This window comes from Hippoglossus stenolepis, chromosome 14 (assembly GCF_022539355.2).
Source record: "Hippoglossus stenolepis isolate QCI-W04-F060 chromosome 14, HSTE1.2, whole genome shotgun sequence".
NCBI lineage: Eukaryota > Metazoa > Chordata > Actinopteri > Pleuronectiformes > Pleuronectidae > Hippoglossus > Hippoglossus stenolepis.
In genome coordinates this window covers 23958996-23979349 of record NC_061496.1, presented here as the reverse complement: position 1 = coordinate 23979349, position 20354 = coordinate 23958996, and the positions used below count along the sequence as shown (strand labels likewise).

The following is a 20354-nucleotide window of genomic DNA, read 5'->3' as shown; positions in this document are numbered from 1 at the left end:
TAAATGACATTGATTATAACATATTGGGATTTCGCACTTCACACCATGTTATTGGCAGATAAGATGCTGATTGAGTTAAAGCAGTGAATGTCTCTTTAAGCAAAATAAACACAAAAGGATCAAATGGTTTAAGAATGGGCACATTACATTCTGTAAGTACCTCAGCTACTGAAGTCAGAAAATTACTTTCTTTATCTGAGGTTTCAGTCATTTATAGTCACAGCAAAGCACACAGGTCTGGTTGTCTAGTGCCATATCATATTGTTTAGATGTAACATCAGCGTATCAGTGCTAAATACATCAGTCATAGTCAGAGTCCACCTCTGTTTACACTAAAATTAGTGACCAGATGTTTCAAATGCAATCTGATAAGGTCATATGAGAAACATTCTTAACATCAAAGAAATGAACACAGCAGTACAGCAATAGATGTTTCACTTCAATCAGTAGCTGTAGCGGTAATGAGGCAGGGTTTCTATCAGAAATCATTTCTGGGACATTACTTTAAAAGATCTCAGTATAAGCAAATATGTTCTAAATTGGTTTACCCAAGTGTGAGGCTGTCCACCACTTGGAGTGAAGTATAGTCAGGTATGAACAGTCAAAACCTCAAATCACACCCAGTACAGTATGGTTCAGGTGACAGTAGGTGGAAGGTGAGGTCATTTCATGAGCTCAGAGAAACAATGACGTCTTAGTAGTTCATATTTGGGTCCTCTTAAACTGCACCCACTAGGTACTCTATACTGTAATCCTGAAACCAGGACCATGCATTGGGTCTGGGAAGGAGTAGCAATGTTAAAATCAAAGGGAAGACTGTATAGAAAAGTGTTTCACAAGGAAAATTGGTCTACACTTGCCAAATTGAATGCAGATATATGTATCAAGTCAGATGGATACCATGATTTATACAGAGTCAATGTCATTGGTAGTGAAGTAGAAAATGAATACACTAAGATATACAGTATGAACACATAAAATGTCAAAGTATTCAAATATATCATGCAGAAGTATTGGTGTGTATATGGACATAATATATGGACACAAGTATAAATATTGTTGTGAGAGAAACATAGTAGTCAATATGTACACAGTGTGTGGGGAGGTGGCTGCAAGTTAGGGATGGTGGTGGTGGTGGGGGCCTGGATGACGAAGTCATCACCTACTTCCTCTGATTGGCTAGTAATCTGATTGGCGCCAGAGCTATGTATGGTTTTAGGAATGAGGACCGTCAGAGTTAGGTCAGGGTTAGCCAATCAGAACCAGGTAGGGCGGCATTGTCATCATCGCGGGAATCCTGACCGCTCCACAACAGCTGATCTCCTGGACAGGTATGGACGACAATTATGATTTTAATATTTCAGTATTGAAAGTATAGGCATTTGTTAATAATTACCATGGAGCAGAGTTTATATTGGTTCCTAACGTTTCAGTTTGGTGTGAAATGCTAGAATGTATAGTATAGTGTAGTGTGTATGTTATACTAACTGATGTGAAATCTCAACATATAGCTCAGTCTACTGCAAAGTCATAAACACCACATTTAAGCATAGATCAAATTAAGTTGTATGGATGTATTTATTTATATGTATTGAAAATAATGAATATGCTAGTATGCACCACAAAACATTACTCTGATATTAATGTGTTTTTGTTCCATTGAGGTTGAGTAACCAGCATCCTCCACTCACCAACCTCCATCTCCTGCAACCAGCCACCCATCAGCCAACTGCCAACCCTCCAGTCCATGCAGCCTCCCAGTGCCATGTTGAATCAGGATGTTGGGTGACATTTTAGAACGAACACAATAACGTATTTTACTAGGTGTTACACAGTAATAATACACACATGTAGGTCAGAGTAACTAACCTTTGAAATCTTCTAAAGATGACTGATGTTTGTGAACTTTGTTTCTACAATTGTCATGACACTACATTATGTAAATGAAATTTGTTTGTTTTGCTAGGTTGTGATATTGTGGTAATACATTGATATTATTTAATATATATATATCTGAGTGTGTGAATGGATATGATCCTAAACTGAGCTCATCATTCATGTTTACTCTTTAGATTTTTATCTTTTCACATATTTTTAGTGTTGGACTCACAAACATATGTCGTAGGGCGACTAAGTGAAAGTGAGCAGCAGTCTGTGTTTGTGCCGTTACCTTTCCCTCAGATTCTGGGACTATATTAAAGCTGTGCAATTCTTTTATATAATCATCCATTTATAGACATCAATTTGGCCGGGACAAGCGTGATTACTAACAATTTTTAAGGAGGCAGTACGAATTTGACAGAGCCGGGACAATGAACTGAATATCTTTAATTTATTATCTAGGCAGCGGCTCCATCTAATTGGCCAAATATATTGACATGCAGGCGTGAATACATGGCACATTGAACACCATTTATCGAGTCAAGCAGTCTTTGTGATATGTACATCGCCATGTTGATATTGCGATGACCGTAATTTTAGATATCTTGTACAGCCCTAGTGTCTATGATTTAAAACCATAAGCATGATCTGTTTTCCTGTTCTAAGCCAAATAAGGTTTGCTGCCATCTAGTGGTTATTTCTTTCCAACCAGCTGAATAGTTAATGGTTTGAAGTCAGGATAATGAGATGAAATGTTGCTGGTCAACGTAATCATGTTATTTTGCTGATGATAAAGCCAAGGGAATCATGTCAGTTAAAGTGCACGGAAGGAACCTGTGGAACCCAAACACTATTGTTTTTGGAGTGGAATCGACTGTTATCGATTAGTTGTTGCAGCCCTAGATTGACACACCCAGTTTTTAGCATTTCCAGTAGGTTCCATGATCTCATGATGCATGTGCTAAATGCATAGCTCTGTAGGAGTATTAGGATGTTCACTGACAATTGATTATCAAATTGTGCAACAATGCTAATATTAAAATATATGAGGTCAGATTGAGTAAGTGTATTTGTTTGCTCTTTCAGAAGCAACCATTCAATCACTGGAGAGAAGTATTACCGTGAAGAAGGTACTGAAAAGCAAGGTTGAATTTATTTTGTAATTTGAGGTCAAAAAAGTTGTAATATACAAAAATGTTGTACTACAGAGATACTAACTGATTTACAATCACACAACTAAACTGTAAAGTCATCTGACCATAGGTTTGCTTTAATGGTAAACATGTTTTAATGTGTTTCAGGACGTAATGGAACTGGTGGCGGAGCCCTGTTCCAGTGGTATGTACAATGTCTCTAATTGATTTGATTGTCCTAAATTATTAATGTTTACTGCAATATTACAATTAAATTAGTATTATATAGTTAGTTTTCTTATATAACATTATGCATTTCTTTACTTTTATGTAAATTGTTGCTGTAATGTGGTGCTATTTATTTATTTGAAAATATTTTTAAAAGACAAGTATAAACTATTGTCTTGACAATTGACTCTTACAATAATCAGGTCATTTACACTAATCAGCTACTGTGTGCATGTTAAATGCATATGGCATTTATAGCTCGCTGTGTCGTTTCTTCTTGTCAGTTTTGAATTCATTCAATGCTAATGTAAATTCTTGGTTAATACAGGGAAGGCGTGCCTGCAGTGTGAAAGGAGAACACCGGAGTTGACATATACACACAACATGAATATACAAAACATACACACACAAATGTGACATAAAGGTTCAATGTTAAGTGTTTATTTTCAAGTTTTGTTAATATTACTTATATATATATATATATATACACATATATATATATCATATACATATATAGATAGATATATGATGTATTACAACAGAGATGTCAATATATATACAGTATATATATATACAATATATATGTATATACAGTATATATTAATAATGTAATATTACTATTATTTGTATTTGTTTAATTGAAAAGACTATCTTGCTGTTTCTTTAGCTTACTGTTAATTTATATTTTAGAATGTTGTCAAATTTGTTTTGTATGTATGGTACATTAAAACCCTTAAACCCCAACGCCTTGTGTGAACTGCTAAAACCATTTGCTGCTGAATTGTTTGCTGAATTTTATATATAAATGATATAATTGATATATTGCCTATAATATGTCTATCATCTCATACAGTAATACAAAATAAAAAATTAAAATTCAAGTAGACAGCAGATTTGTATATTCATCGCTATTACAGAGCACATGAAGATTAACAGTATGTACAAACAACTCTTTACATGCAAATACAAATACAAAGTTATAAGAAAAGGTAAGATAAAATGTATTAATGATATACGAAAATAATCTTAATGTTCATCATCAGTCCATATCAAATTTATCAAATACACAATAGGCATATATACTGTAAAAATGTCACTCGCTATACTAAGCCGTCCAAGATGGCCGCTCCCATGCCTCGGGCCCGCCGGTATGAATGTAGTGCGACTTCTAGATCCGAATTAGAGTGTAATCTATCATCAAATATTAATATCAAATAACGTGAATAACGTTCGCCACTGACGGCCGCGCGGACGATGATTCAAACAGCGCCCGCGTGGTTTACGGCATGGCAGCGTTCACAGCAACCACCATAGCGATAAAACGGACATTACGATTTTCTGGGAGATCTGAAAATATTCGTGATAACTAATAAAATATAGATCGTAAGCATGAACTGGCTGAAGATTGTGAAGCAAAGACATATTTCGCTAGAAATGGTGTCAGAATGTATTTAATGCCCAAACTATATTATAAAATGACATTTTTATCTGAAAATACAAGAATGTCCGCATGTTTCGTTTTGAGAGGATCTTGAGAGTCACGTGACGTGGCACAGGCAATGCAAAACAATGGGCAGACAAAAGGTATCTCACAATCTGAGGCCAATTGAATACTCGTTTTCCAATGACAACGTAGGTGGTGTACGTTTTCTGATGAGACTGGGTTGGAATAAACATATACTTCTAAATTGCTACAATAAAGATAATCCAACTTATTTAACATAAAAAAGAAATGTGTATCAGTAAGGATCATTGGCTTTGAATGTTGTTTTTTCAAACCTTTCACAGAAACTGTTCTGTTCAAATTGCTGGAGGAACTACTGATGACTGTATAGCAACATGGTGATGTGTTGCATCCTCTAATGGAGCTGATTACAGCTTCAAAGGTCCAACAGAAGCTCACACCGTGTAGAGACTGCAGGTGTGGTGCAGTCTCATACCAGTGGGTTTCCTCATCCCCTGTTAAGAGGGAAGTGAATATAGATCATTTACCAGATTATCCGAAAAATGGGGATGTATCTGGTGACCACAAGTTCTTTCTTCATTTTTTTCTGTGTTCAAAATCATGACAACATCTGTTTGGTACGTAGCTCGGGCACATCCACCAACCCAATTAAATCAAGCCGTCAAATTTAATTTGTGTAGCCCATATTCACAAATCACAATAGGTCTCATAGGGAACTCTGTGTTATAATAAAGAGATGGAAATTTACTTATAGCATGCACAGTGGGGGGGTACCCTGTGTGAGATCCCGTGGGTGGTGACAGCTATTGCGAATCAGTAGTACTAGATCATTTTTATTCTGCTGTGAAATAGGCTGGAGTTTATTGTTCCCCTATAACTGATCTTTGATTATGTTTGATGAGTCTTGAAATGTCTGGAGTGGACTGTAATTGTAATTGTGTTTAATTTTCATTTGTCCATTTTTCCCTTTAAATCAACCAGATTCAGTGTGTGTGTGCTAGTTAAATAGGAATTCGTGTTTTGCAGGGTGTATGATCATTTCTATATGTTGTAAAGCATGTGAACAATATATACCAAGGTTGTAAAGTTCAGGTTTTAACAACTGTTTCAAAGCTTTGTTCAATAAACTGTGTGGTCATTCTGGAGGATGTGGTACATAAACTGTATATAAGTTATATCATGAAAGATCTACTAAAAATTAGCAAGGGTGAATTTGGGTAATCTGGGACACTGAGTAATGTGGGACAGTCTGTTTATTTCCTATTCTAACAAAACAGGACTTTAGGTCAGCATGGATATCATGTTGTGGTTTGGCTGTTTGTGTTAACTTTAGACCATCACCTTTGTTACTACAATACATTGAATAACTTTTAGCCTGCTCTATGAAATTCTCTGTTCATACAGAATATTACAAATCTAAAAACATCATTGTTCCCCCAGGTTGAATGGGATTTGGCATGAGATGCTCAACTGTAAAGATTTTCCTGACAGAAGTTTTCCTCACACTCACAGACACATACATTACATCTCTGATGGGTCAAGAGGAAGTTCTCCACAGGCCCAAGTCTCTTGTCTTGTGACCACAAAGACTTTTAAACATTTAAAAGTGTGATGATATTGTAGTTCTTCTCCCCTGTTGCTCTTCAACATGTATATTGTTACTGATGCCATTAATGTGGCTAAGCTTGATGTGGCGTGTCCCAGCCTCCACCCACAGCTGCCCAGCTCCTTTGTTTCACTGCTTGCCTTCGGGGTTCGTGCTGCCTCAGCTCGAACACAGCTGTTGTCTGAGCTGGAGCCATTTTCCATTGACAGCAACAACTGTGACTGGAACTCCATTTTATCCTGTGTCACTAGAATTCGTATGTTGCTGCTGAGAGCTGGTTCTTTGCTATCAAAGATAATGTAGGACCTGAGGGATATGGAGGGAAAGGTACCAAACGACTGCAGTCTACAGCTCTGCCTCCTTGAATTCAAGATAAAAACGGTAGATTTGCAAATCTAAGAAATGAGAAATCTACTTTTTATAATAATATATTTACACTAATAGTTTTTATATTATTTGATATCAAAGACAATTCTTGCATTCATATCTATCTAGATCTTTTGGGTGCCACCAGTGAGGAGCTCCCTACAGTTTGAGTCCAGTCAATTCAGATTTTCACATTTTTCTTTGTAAAAAAGAAAAGTCCTCCAAGAATATATATCTATTTACAACTTGTAATTTGTTTCCATTATGATCAGACAGTCAATACGCTATAATTATATTTTTGTATGATTTCATCAGTTTAATGCATGTTTTTGCACATTGAAAGCTGTTCAAATTTCATACGTACAACATATAAAATGGTGACATTTTGGCTTGATATTGTTAATGATGTAAAAAAAATATAAATAAATGTGTGGGAATATTTTTGTGCAAATATCTGTTCTTTTATGTATGTTCCTGACAACATTGTATACACATACATCATACTTTGTAAACTGATTTGCTCCTAGTATTACTTGGCCTGTGTGTGAGCAATTTGACAATGATTAGTTGGGATTCATGTAGAGGGTGGTGCTGATTGTCAGGTCCCCAAGTGTGTAAGACCAAGGTCTCAGCATCTGGGAAAAGGACAGAGGAAAGATAAAGCAGGACCCCTGAGATCTAAGACATGTCGATCAGATCAACATAAAATGCGTGGCCTGAACAGAGCAGTGACGTCTCAGAGCCAGTAGGTGGTGCCAGAGATCCAAGGTTGAAACAATATTGGTTGGATTTTCATCAGCTAACTCCAGCAAAACAAATTCCTTTTTTTTCCCATCTGTGTAAAGTGGAACCAAAAGTTGGAAAACTCAGGTTTACTTCTGAGCAGTCACAGACCTTGGTAATGAATAGGGTGGATCATTCAGGCAGACGAACTATCTGCAATGGTTCTCATGATTGAGCAAATGAGAAAAAAAAAAACTAATTGTCCCCTACACATTATTATGAATCTCCAATTACAGTTATCATGAATTTACTCAAATTAAAACAGCTTACAGTGGTTTCCTGATTGTTACACAACACAGCATACAGAACAGTGCATGTCCTGAAGAGGTGAGCCATAAGAAAAATGTATATACATATATATGTGATATTAGATCAGATTAGAGTTATTATTTACAGTAAATGGTCATGTACCAAAGTGTTCCAGCAGTTTGCTCTCAGCTCATGAGTGAAGCAGGTGATATTAGTGTGTTCACATCTCCTCCAACATGGAAGAGACTCTTAACTGGAGCTTAAAAAAGGTTAATCACATTTTCTTAATGCAGAGACATTCATTTGCTACTATTTGCATGATAATGAAAAACTCTTGTTGAGTGTAATGTTACCGTCTACTTATTACTTTGATCACATGTTCTATCAATAAATGTCATTTCATGAGGATCAAACCTGTTTCTGTATGTTCTCCTGGGACATAAGGACACATCCCTGAGGAGCGACAGAAACACTGATTCCCTGGGATCCAGTCCAGACACTGTTTCTGTATCCGAGCATCAGACCAGTGAACCAGGGTTACATCAAACATGCAGTGTCTATCTGATGGAAAACATTTGTTTCATTCAGTTACTGGGAAACATTGTGATAATTATTATATTTATCATATGGTGCTGGAGGGCCGGAGATAACAGGTAACTGCTACGGACAAACTGATGACCACTGCATTTGTTCTTGATAACACTAATTGGATAAACAAAAACACAATCATCAACAGGGGTGTTTGTTGCATGTGGACTGATCATTGTAGTGGGCTATGAAAAACTAAAGATGGAATTCATTTTTATTTTTTTTGGTGAGCACTGGATGGAATTACATTATCGTCCATGTACAGAATCACATCATATTAAATGTTTTAATTACATTATGAAGTAGACCATTGAAAACACATGGTAATCTAATTAAACCTGTCAATTGAAATAGAAATAAAGTGTAGTTTTGTTACAACATCTCTAAAGTGACAGTATAAGTGTAATCACACTTGTAAAACATATGGCAATGTCTAGGCTAGCAAAGACTAGTAAAGCATTGTAACATGTAAATCTGTGGCTCAACTCCTATTCAAGGAAAAAAACCTGTAGCATTACAAGATGCAGCATAATCTGCCAAAAATAGCAAGTGTTAAAGGCCCCGAGGTATTTTTAACGAATCAGATAATCCTTGTTAATGAAGTCATGATTTGTTTTATTCATATGTACATACATGAGAGAAAAATGCTTGTATCCGAGTAAGCTAAGCTTTCAAACACAAATTCGGTCATTCATGCTAACAATATTGACGTAATGTTTTCAAATTGAGATGCAAAAAGTTAAAGATTGTAAAATGTATTTCAAACAGTTTACATCCTTACGAAACAGCATTTTGAATAAAAAATGTGACCAGCATATCACCACATTTCCCTTCCAATCGAAACATGTCATATATTATCAATAAGAACTAATAACTACATAAGAATGTTTGTGAGGTGTTTTTAATTCAGTGATCTAACATTAGTGGGTCAACTCCGTACTCATAAACAGCTAATGCAACCAGCCTCAGGTTCTGTCAATATCCTCATTTTGTGTTACATATTGTGGATGTATATTTGAAATTAAAAAAATAAGAATCATTCTTGTTTTTATTTGACACAAAAAGAGAAAATACCACAAATCACAAAACAGCATGATTTTATAATTCTATTGAAAAAATATTTTAAAAAATACACCTTAAATGTTTAGCAATTTTGTTAAATGTTAGAACAGAGAAATACAAAACATCCACTCTCCCCTTGAATGCAGGCAAATAAAAAACAAGAGAACACTCATTCATCATCACAGAGCTGTAGGATATAAAAAAGAGGTATCAGCGAGGATGAAACGATTCTACACATAATCAAATCTCTGGTTCGCCAGCCTTCCATCCACACTCTGAACCTTGTAGGAATCATTGTAGGCCGGACGGGGTCTAACGTCCGACTTGTACATGGTGTGTTGTGAAGCAGCTTTGTAGGTCATCCCATCGTACCTGAGGGATGTCAGAAAGTAATCCATTTCAAACAAAAGACAGGAAAGAGCGGAGATAAAGAGTCTAGTTAGAAGACCTTTTTTCGGCCCCTGCAGTGAATCATCATCTGTGTTACTAGGAGAGGAATACAAGTATCTGTGTGTATTGTTTTGCAAGCAGCCTTGTAAGCATTTGCAGCTCTGCATTATATATATGCAGAGGGGAAAAAAACATACAGACACCAAAAGACTTAAATTTGCATTTTGCTGAGTATGTGCCTTTAAATGTTAAAGGAACCTAGATTTTTACTACCACATATAATGACAAAATCCATGGGTTTTATATGATGTTGTCCAGCTTTGTCAGATTTCTGTCCTTCAGTGCTGTCTTTTCTGCTTACTACACACTTCTGTTGGGACTATTGCTCTATTTAAGAGCTTCCGCCTTTATGTTATTTTATTATACAGAAGAGGAGTTCTGCTGTCAAAAGTTTGCTGCATTTGCTACCAGTCCTTTTAAAGGTCACAAGAAGCCATAGATTGATTCTGTCTGTGACTGAACGTACCGTTGCTTCCCATCTGAAGACATTCCACGACAAGCCAGACACATCATGACGCCTCCAATGACCAATACAGCCCCACCGATCCATCCCACAAAAAGAGCCGGGCCAAACGTGTACCTGAGGGAAGATGATGATTATGGTAAAAACTTACTGAAAGCGATGTGGACATAAAACCTCCCAAAATAGACTCATTTGAATTGATGTTGACCTTGGAGTCAGAGATCCGGTGAGTCCACCAATACCTCCTCCTCCTCCATAACCGCCGAGTCCACCATCAGCATACGTTGTGAACCGAAAACTCTGCACAATCAAGTTAGCAAAGGCTGAGACCCCGGCAATGCCACAGATGCCTAAAATTTGACCAAAAGATATAGGACGGAATTAGGACAAAAAATGTCTAACTGCAATGACAGAACTAGACATTGTGAACAAAGCAATTCAAAAATCACCTGCAAGAAGAATCATGATCCCAGCGGTCAGAGTCATTGTGGCTTTGATGTTGTCTTCCATGTTCCCCATTTTCAAGCACTTCAGTGAAAAGATGGCGATCAGACAGCCAATGGCTCCAAGAACGATACCAACAATCATCAAGGCTCGGACGGCTTGGAGCAGAGCTGAAAGTCAAAGTTGCACAATTCAGAAGATTTCTCACAACATGATTTACCCATAAAAAATGTATTTGAAACCTACCAACGTCGAGTGGTGGATAGAAACATGAGTAGATTTTCTTAAGTATTGTAAAAGTTTTAGGTTTTGACCGAGTTACACAAAAGGTCCAGTGTGTACGATTCAGGGGGATCGAAACTTTTCTTAGTTTCAGTTGATAAGTGTATAATCACCTGAAACTAAGAACTGTTTTGTTTTTGTCACCTTAGTAGCCCTTTATATTTACATTGGAAGCGGGGCCTTCCCTACAAAGCACCATTTTCTACAGAAGCCCAGGGTGAACAAACCATGAACAATTTTATGTTACCTCAAGGCCACCGTAGTTGTTGCTACAAGCGTGTAACTTCTTTATACGTCACTAAAGCCAACCGCACTGAACCTTTCCTGCAGTTTTTGTGTTCATGCGACCCGATTCTTCAAGTTAACTCCAATTCTGGAGGAAACATTGTTCTTTTTTTAAAGTTACAATTTGACACCAACAAATTGGATCCAGCTATACCAGCTGCTGGTTACACATTAACGCATTAATATTAATAACCTCTAATATATTTTACTTTACATTCAGTAACAACATTGTACCCTAAAAAGTGTCATTATGCGTAATATAGCATTCATATTACCACAAAAAGAAAACATGGCAGCTCAATTAATATTTAAATATTCAATGAAATTAATAATATTAATATTTTTAAACTTCTGAGAGACATGATATTCTTTGTTGTGTTGCAAAAAAAACGTGTTTGCCTCACAAATCACTTCTAATATGAAAGCAAAACACATAACTGAGTTCTTGCTTTTAATAAGCTCAAGTTCATGTTCTCGTTGTACTTGTTAGAAAATAAAAACACATTAATAAATTCTGACACTAATAGTGTACATATATATACATATATATATATATACAGATGCAACAATGCAAAAAGGAAATTACTTTATAGGTTAGAGCTAAAAGGTTTTTTTAGGTCATGCATAAAGGAAACAACTTGGTGCTGCTGGGTCAGAATCTCCTGGGAAAAAAATTCTTTCAACACAGATCAATAACAGTTTTATCGATGATTAATCAGAATATGCTTTAAGGAGCTCAACACACGTGGTATTCTCCTTCAATTAGAGTAAAGACAGCGAATAAAGAAAAAAACGTTGACTGCAATTATATATTTTCCTCCAGCAGTGAATTATAAATTCATAAATGAAGGCACCATGTAATAACACACATTGACCTAAATGCCATCCGTCCATGGCCGTAGATATTGTACCTGTATTATTCAAGACTTAAGCCTTTAAAACCTTATATACAATGTGCTCTACACTACATTCAGCTGTTAAGTACAGAGTGTGGAAATGTACTTTACATTGTGTGACACTCTGGTAAAGCTTGTGCTTGCTCAGCTAAGCTTTGGATGTTTCATCAAATTTCCATCTGATTCCGGAGAGACACCATCGTTTCTGCAGTCGACTGCACTTTTATGCAGCAGGGGAAATGGAGAAAATCTGCCCTAAAACCTTCCAAATATGCTAAAGTACCTTCCAAGGTCCTTTGGAAAATGTTCTCCTAATCCAACCTGCTGGAGAAATATTCAAGATAAACTTTTCTTTTTTTTTCTCGTGTAAGTGTAATTCTCTTACCTGGCAGTCCCAATATGGTAAAATAAGGCCTGCACTGTGTTATACCAGATGCTGTCCCTACACAGGACTTCCACAGCCCAGAATAGGTGTACACATTTGTAATGACTGTAAAAGATCGGTCCTGTATGCTCCACATGTCCATTGCTGTTGCTGCCGATATTAAAAATTGCCCCAGTGCAGACAACATGAATCCTATTAACTGAATCATTGAGGCAGCCATTTTAGATGTCCCGCTCAAACAAAGTTACTGCCAATGTCACAGAGTCGTGAAATGGCAGCATCGGTGCTGCCGCTTATCATTATGTACGCTTCAACAAGGAACAGCTCTTATCAGATGTTTACCTAAAGTCTTTGTCCCAGTTTCGGGAAACACTGGTGATGAGCGTTTCCACCCCTTGGTAACAAAGGGTGCGGTCTGACATTGCCTCATTTTTTTCCGATCATTATACGGAAACACAAAATGGTTTCATATCAGTCCATTACTTTTTGTGCCAGTGAGAATATAAGAAAAACAATTCATCTCTAACTAACCTATATCCTGTATTTCCATATATAAATTGTATTCTTTTGTTTGCTTTGGTGATTTTTATTCTATTCAGCCAACAAACAATGGAACTTTTACACATCCGTGAATCAATTTCTTCCACTATTTACCTGGCAGTCCCAGAATGGTGAAATAAGGCCGGCACTCGGTGAAGCCGGAGCTCTGCCGGACACATGACCTCCACAGGCCCGAGTACGAGTACACGGCGGTCACAGGATTGTCGAAGAGGTCCTCCGTCCCCCACTGGTCCATCCCCGTTGCTGCGATTAATCCCGCCATCCCTAACAAACCGAGGAGGAAGCCCATCACCTGACAGAGAGTGGCGGCCATGGTGCTGCTCCTTCTACCAAAAACTGAACCGTGGATTCGAAGAGTAACGGCCTCTCCTCAGAGCTGCGACTGTGTGTTTGAGTACGATATCAGCAGTAGCGAAGTCAAGAAGGACTTCACCAGTGACCCTGTTTATTTGCCCACAGCCCAGCCATGTACACAAGAAGTTGGGTGGAGCGTAACAGTATCAGTAAAATAGGATTAATGTTGCTGAACATGATGTGGTACTATGACTGATCATCATTTAGTCACTTACTGAAAACTTCAGATGGTCACAAAATGTAAATTAGACCAGATGCTCATAATCAATTGTATAGCTCCTTCGGTTTTTTGCAATTTTATAGTGAAGCTATTATTAGCGAAACCCCCCACCCAATAATGATTGAATGGTAATGACTGCTTGACAGAGGCCTGGCATCATGAGGAAACCAACCATCATCAACATTTTACTCAGATAATGTCAGTTTCTGACTGGTGCTCAGAGCCTTTCTAGACAGACTGGGTCTTCCTTTCAACAAATGAAAACTGATAAGCAGTAGCTTTGCACCAGCCAGTAAGTATGAAGCTCACAGTTTTGATACATTAGCTCACATTAGCGTAGGTCAGATAAAAACAGGCACGTAACGAATACTACAAAGCCAGTTCAGTGACTTCGTGATATCTCAGACTGTGTTCATCTTAATGTCTTGGCATTTACCATGATTCTTTGTTAATGTTATATTTTCAGCCACTGTGACTCGATAACATTTAAGTTCTGCTGCCTCTAAAACTGCATTCACGTTTGTTGTAATAATTATGTAGCAGTAAGTATATAAAATGTCATCATAACAATATGACTGAGAGATGTAAATATGCTCTCTGACTTCCTGCTGATAATTGCTGTCCGCCAAAATTCACAGAAAACCTTGTTGTCAGTATACGCTCTAGATTTTAAAAAACAAAAAACAAAGAATCATGCTTATACTGCCATGATCTCTACTACAAGAGTCTTTGAAGTTATATAAGTATTCTGTTGAGTCATCATACAGCAAATGCATTCTTAATGTTATAAAACATCGTTTCATTTTAGAGGCTTAACATTTACAGTTTAAATATTCCTCTATGCCTTGGCCCGGCTTCGTTAAACAAAACTAGATGACACGGTTGTTGAGGTGGGTGCTCGGTATCATTGCGGCACCAGCAGCCAGTCATGTAAGAGTAAATACTGATATGATTGTGATGAACTGAAACGAATTTGACTGTGGGTGATACTGTATGTGGAGGAGAACATGTGAGACACCAGGACGGAAGCGAAACTGGGCTGTGGCTTTGTTCAGTGTGCACAACAAAACTTGTGTGGGGGAATATTATAATTGTACCATTGCTTAACTTAACAATGAATGTCAAGTGACTCAAGACCTGTATAAAAGTTGTGTTGTGGTTTCAGATATTTTTCCCATTTGCGCTCTATTAATAGTAATTTCACTGTTAATTATGAAAAAATATGTCTTCATCTTTTGAAGCTAGACAATGTTTCAGACACAGAAGACACATTGCCCGCCATAAATTATTGGTCTTATTTTTTAACTAATCAATTTGAGAATTTTATGACACATTATTGATTTACTGTGTTTACCCTAAAAGTTACATTTTCTACACATTTAACAAATCACCAGAATCTCCGCAATCAAGTGCAAGAACAGAATAAATAATAAATCATGCTGCCGAGAGGAAAAGCTACAGAAGCTAAAGTCAAGTGGCAAACAAGGTTAAATAAATATATTTACATTAGTAAAGTATCGTGAAAGCAGTTCAAATAACCCGCCCACACTCATACAGGCGACCTGATTCAATCACAGCCAGTAGGAATAACATCGCCTGTCACATGCAGTGTTAATGGTTATTTCTGTCTGCAGGTCAAACCCATTTGTGCTGCAGCAGATTGAACCTTGAGCAAACAACTTTTCCAGCATCTGTAGGAGCCACTGTTTACTTTTCATGAGCTGCCCATTGAAAATGCACATGAGAAGAAAAGAAGGTAAAAGTGTTTGCCAAGTAGCTACAATCACACCAGTTATAAGCTGTAAAGATGTTTTTTTGTTTTAAATGAATAAGAATTCTTATAAATCCTACCTAAAATTGTTCAATGATACAGTAAATGTTAGGCTGAATTATAAAAATCGAACTAGATTTGAATTTTTAGAAGATGATCCAGTGAAGGGCCGGAAGAAGTTAATACGGAATATGTGAGAGTTAGAGAGTATGATGAAGAATGTTGAATATTCTTTCTCTTTTTGATTTTGATAAAGATGAACGACATTAGCTCCCTAAAGTGAAGCCAAAGCGTCTCAATCACCCCCTGGTGGCTGGCTGCAATATAGGTCATAAATCATGCCTCCTCCATGTTAATGGATGAGATAAGAACCAAACTAAAAAGTAAATACACGTCAAATAAGTTTTTCTCCAAGATGGTTTCTGTCATTTTAGGTAGTTCATGTTTCTGATAAGTTTGGTTTTTACTGAGTTATTTGGTGCTATATAACATCATGATTGACAGCTGACACTGACCTGTGATGGGTCAACAATGGCATCGGTTGGACGTCGCTTCAGTGTCTACATCCCCAACTGCTACTGTGCAGACTGTGGCTCCAAATGCAAATGTGTTCCTATCAAGTATATTTTGGTTTAACTTCTGGATTTTGGGAGGAAGTGGAGATGTATTGTTCGTCTTTACTGCCTAGGATCAGTATGTTATACAGTATAAATATGTGTTCACACAGATAGTGAAGAGAACTTCCAGCCGCATCAATCATGAGAATGTGAACACTGGATTATTTGTGTTTGCTTGCCCCAAACATCAGACGTTTAAACTGTATGTTAGCTTTAAGCTAGAAACAGATGCCCCAAACATGTGTGTACGTGTGTGTTTATGTTTCCATGTAGTTGTCTTTAGTTTTCCAATAGATGCAGTTGCACTGCCTCTGAAATTAGGCTCATGTTCTGTCTTCACACACTGTAAAGAATCTAATTAAAAATGAAACAATGGATATATTTCTGTTGAAACTTTTAGTAAAATGTTCTATTTACATTATTACAGTGACACAGAGCTGTGTCTCATTTCTTTAACATTCTGAACAGAGCTTTTTGATGAGTAACAACAAGAGAAACATACAGAAAGTACAATATAACTTATACTGAAGAAATCTTTTAGTTCTTTGAATAACCAAAGTCTTGAGTTTGTTTCTCTCAATATTATCAATTCTATTTTAGAAAATGTCAGAATTGTATGAATAATAATTAGTCAGAAATAAAGAAATGTAGCAGATTGATTAATAAACATGACTGTGTTGGCTGACTTAATTAAACACTTTCCTTTTGTATCCGTGTGTGGATCTGTGCTTCGACCCTCGCTGACTTAGGCAGATGACGAAATGTACATCCCATTGACTCTTGCAGCATCAGAGATGTGGAAACCATCAATTAGCCTTCAAAGGGGTACAAGCTTTTAAAAAATAGAGTCTCTGTGTGTGCATGCAGTTTATTATGACTCAAAGTTGGTGACCTCTAGTGGGCGTAGTAATTATGACGGGAGCCAAGGAGGAAGGTAGGTGATAAAATAACAAGCTCCACATTGAGAGGAGGTCTGGGTGGATGGATGAGTTGACAAAACACAAGACTTTCATATGAGAGCCATATGTTTGTTTTGAGCCCGAAGCCAATAATCAGCAGTGTTTCTTTTATCCATGACCTTTCCAAAAACCTTAACCATGGGTTAAATATTCTAACTATTAACTTGAGGAAGCACTTGTTTTATGCAAAAACAACTTAAGTGTGTGCAGGGCCCGGGACCCTTATGGTTGTTGATGTGGCAGAACTAGTTGGAAAACTACTACTAATAAACTACAAAGTAAAACCTTAAGCGGTCTGTTTTGGTCATGTAACTCTCTGTTTGCAGGTCACATCTCTCTGTCAAAAGTCTCCCATGAGTATCTTGCACTTTCGCTGCTGAATGCTTCACTGTGTTCACCAGCGCTGCTTGAAAACAGCTGCCTGCTGGGCTGAATCCGCCATTAATGAGAGCAGTGAGAGCGAAGCTTCAGGCAATAAAATCAACACAATGAGTTAAAAGATGAAAACCCACAGTATACATAGTCACTTTATACATTTTTAATATGACCACCTCATGCAAGCGGCTCCGTGAGGCCAGATGAGAAGGAGGTGAGCTGAATGTGTGCAGCTAATTTCATGGCAAGAGATTTTTGAGTGTGGGCAAAAGTGGTGAAGCAAACAACTGACAGACAGAGCTGCACTTCCATCACCACACTCATGGCACCGGTAAGACTAAAAGTATTGATTAAAGCAGCTTTGCAGAGACTTCAGTGGAAAGAGAAGGGGTTCAACTTCCCCTCTCTGGTGTAGTCCCACAGAGTGTCATACAGCAGGGCATGTAACATAATCTGCTGTCACTGTCACTGACTTTGCTGAGAGAGAAGAAGGGAAGTCTGGGTGACAGACCTTGAGGGAAAAATCTCCGCACCAACTTCTTTTTTGAACTCCAGTCAAGAGCTCCATTACCACTCAGGCTACAATAAGAAAACACTAGAAAGAGATGTGCTGAAATGATGAAAGGCTGGAAAATGGTGGAAAAATGCCCCATTTACTTTCGTCCACCTTTTGGGAGTCTGCACAGGTTTTTAATCCAGTACTCAGTGCAATGCTGGCTGGCGGACACTAGAGGGCAGAGTGAGTGCAGAGAACAGGCAGCAGCTGTCGCAGCAGGGAGCAACATAGCTGGGAATGTGATGAGGAGGCCTTTCACAAAACACGGCCTGGGGAGACTGTGCTGTTTCTCAGGAACTTTAAAAGAAATATATGAGCAGGTCAGGAGGAGGATGATCAGCATTTCACTAGATATTACCGCGTAAGAATAAGGTGCATACGCCAGAAATGAGTATAAATTAAAAGTGCTACAGGATTCGGTTGGATAAAAAAATAAAACAGACTTAATGTGAGCCAGACGGTGCAGTGAGTGATGTAGCTGTGATGACTGAGTCACGTGAGTTCCCCATTTCAAACCTCCAAACAATGAATAGCACCTGGGCAGCCAGGGAGTCCAACACAGCCCCCCACAAATCTGCTCCATTTGAAGAATGACAGAAAACTTCAAAAATCCCTGAGCAATTAACCAATCACAGTCCAGCAGGACAGTGTGACAGAGTGCACACATCATTGGTCGACAGGCTCGCATCCGTTATGCTTTCACTGCGGCGAGATCTAAATTAGAGAGCCAATTAACTCTGCTAATAGCCCTCTCCTGTTTAATCTGGAAGACAATGGGGATTGAAGAAGAAGCTTTTACAATATCCTCTTTCTGCCACGATTCTGAGGGTCTGCGTTTGCCTCCTTGTTTTCACTTCAATTAGCCCAGTGCTTTCTATGATTAAGTACCTATAATTATTTTTCAATTAAGGCTTTGATCTGCTGTGTACTGTATACAGCTCCTTAGCGCTGCTGGAAGAATGAGGATGAAACAGTAAATTTGTTCCCTTCTGTGTTGTGTTGATGAGGGTGCAAGTGAGATTAGGCGAGCAGAGCTGCTCACTGAGCTGCTGCAGCCACAGAACTTGATCCAACAATGACTTTTGCTCTTTGTACCATTAAACTTTTTGTTATTTTCTTCGGCTCTTTCACGATAGTAGAGCACGCTCACATTAAATGCATCAGTGATGTTGATGAGCGAATGACGCATTTCTTGTGATCGTATTTGCCATCATGACCTCATTTTCATTATATCCATCACACTATTTTGAACACTATATTTCTAGTGTGCTCCCCTTTTTCATTAGAAACCACTGTCATTTGCCTGATGATGATTTCAGAAATGACTATGAAGGGACCAATCAGAAGCTGTGTCCCAGTTTCATATGACACATTTTTAAGTGTTGTGCGTTCACCCTAGAAAAGTAAAAAAATATAAATAAATAAAGTTGTGTTGAATTAAACCGAACTGAACTGTGTGTGAACCGCACCAGTTCAAAAACCCATGTAGTACAAACTGTGTACAGCTCATACTGTTTGTAGTGAGGACACTGCATGTCGGCCGAACTGCCGTGGAAAGTGTTGGAGTATGAACAGTACATCTCTACACACTGGATTAACAGACATTTCCTTTTTGTCTAAAAGCAGTGTTTTACTCATTGGGGGAAGATATTTCTTTCAGTTTGAGTTTTTAGTTTATATTATGTTGTAATTAAGGTACCTATGGCATTAAATAGACAATGTCAAAAATACCCTGAAATGTTATACCACTGTTAATACTAAAAATCAAACTAGTGGATAATAATGTTTAAATGTGTAAAGACACTTAATGATGTATCGAGGCTGGTGATGCTACTAATATCCACTTTGCATCCTGGATAGTTTTATCTAATGGATCATACTTTACCATAAACATATATAAGAACAATCTGCAACATAAATAAGAATTATAAATAATAATAACTGTAGTGGTGTATGTATACTACATTTCAGTCTGAAATTTTGTGACAGTATAAAGTGGCATAAGAGTTAAATTATTAAGTTAGTTTCCACTACTGATAATCAAGTTCAGTTTGTATAACATTCATCAAGACATTATTATAATTTTTTGGTGGTTTACTAATAGTTTTCTCATATTCTCATTCGTACTTTGCACTTTCCTGAAATGCAAAGTACATTCTCAGGTGGAGAACCAAAGTAGAGGAAAAAATTAATCAGCAAAACAACAGAATAAGGAAATGTGCTTGATCCTCTCATGCAAAACAAGGTACTTAATGACACTTACAGGATATTACAATTTGTCAGTTTACCTGTAACTACCAGACCTGGAAGGTAGATCAGAAGCACAGTGACATGCAGGGTAAAATGACAGACTAATTATCTGCAAAGCAGCGAGG

General features: G+C 37.6%; 1 protein-coding gene across 1 annotated transcript; it reads right to left on the bottom strand.

Annotated features, from left to right (window-relative positions):
- Window positions 1-9511: 9511 nt before the first annotated feature.
- Window positions 9512-13440, bottom strand: LOC118121333 (claudin-18). The gene is made up of 5 exons (XM_035177139.2): window positions 13221-13440; window positions 10724-10888; window positions 10483-10624; window positions 10278-10391; window positions 9512-9733 (listed from the first exon to the last, which is right to left on the bottom strand). Exons 1-5 carry the CDS (start codon window positions 13438-13440, stop codon window positions 9592-9594), a joined length of 783 nt encoding a protein of 260 aa, XP_035033030.1. The 3' UTR covers window positions 9512-9591.
- Between the last annotated feature and the right edge of the window lie 6914 nt (window positions 13441-20354).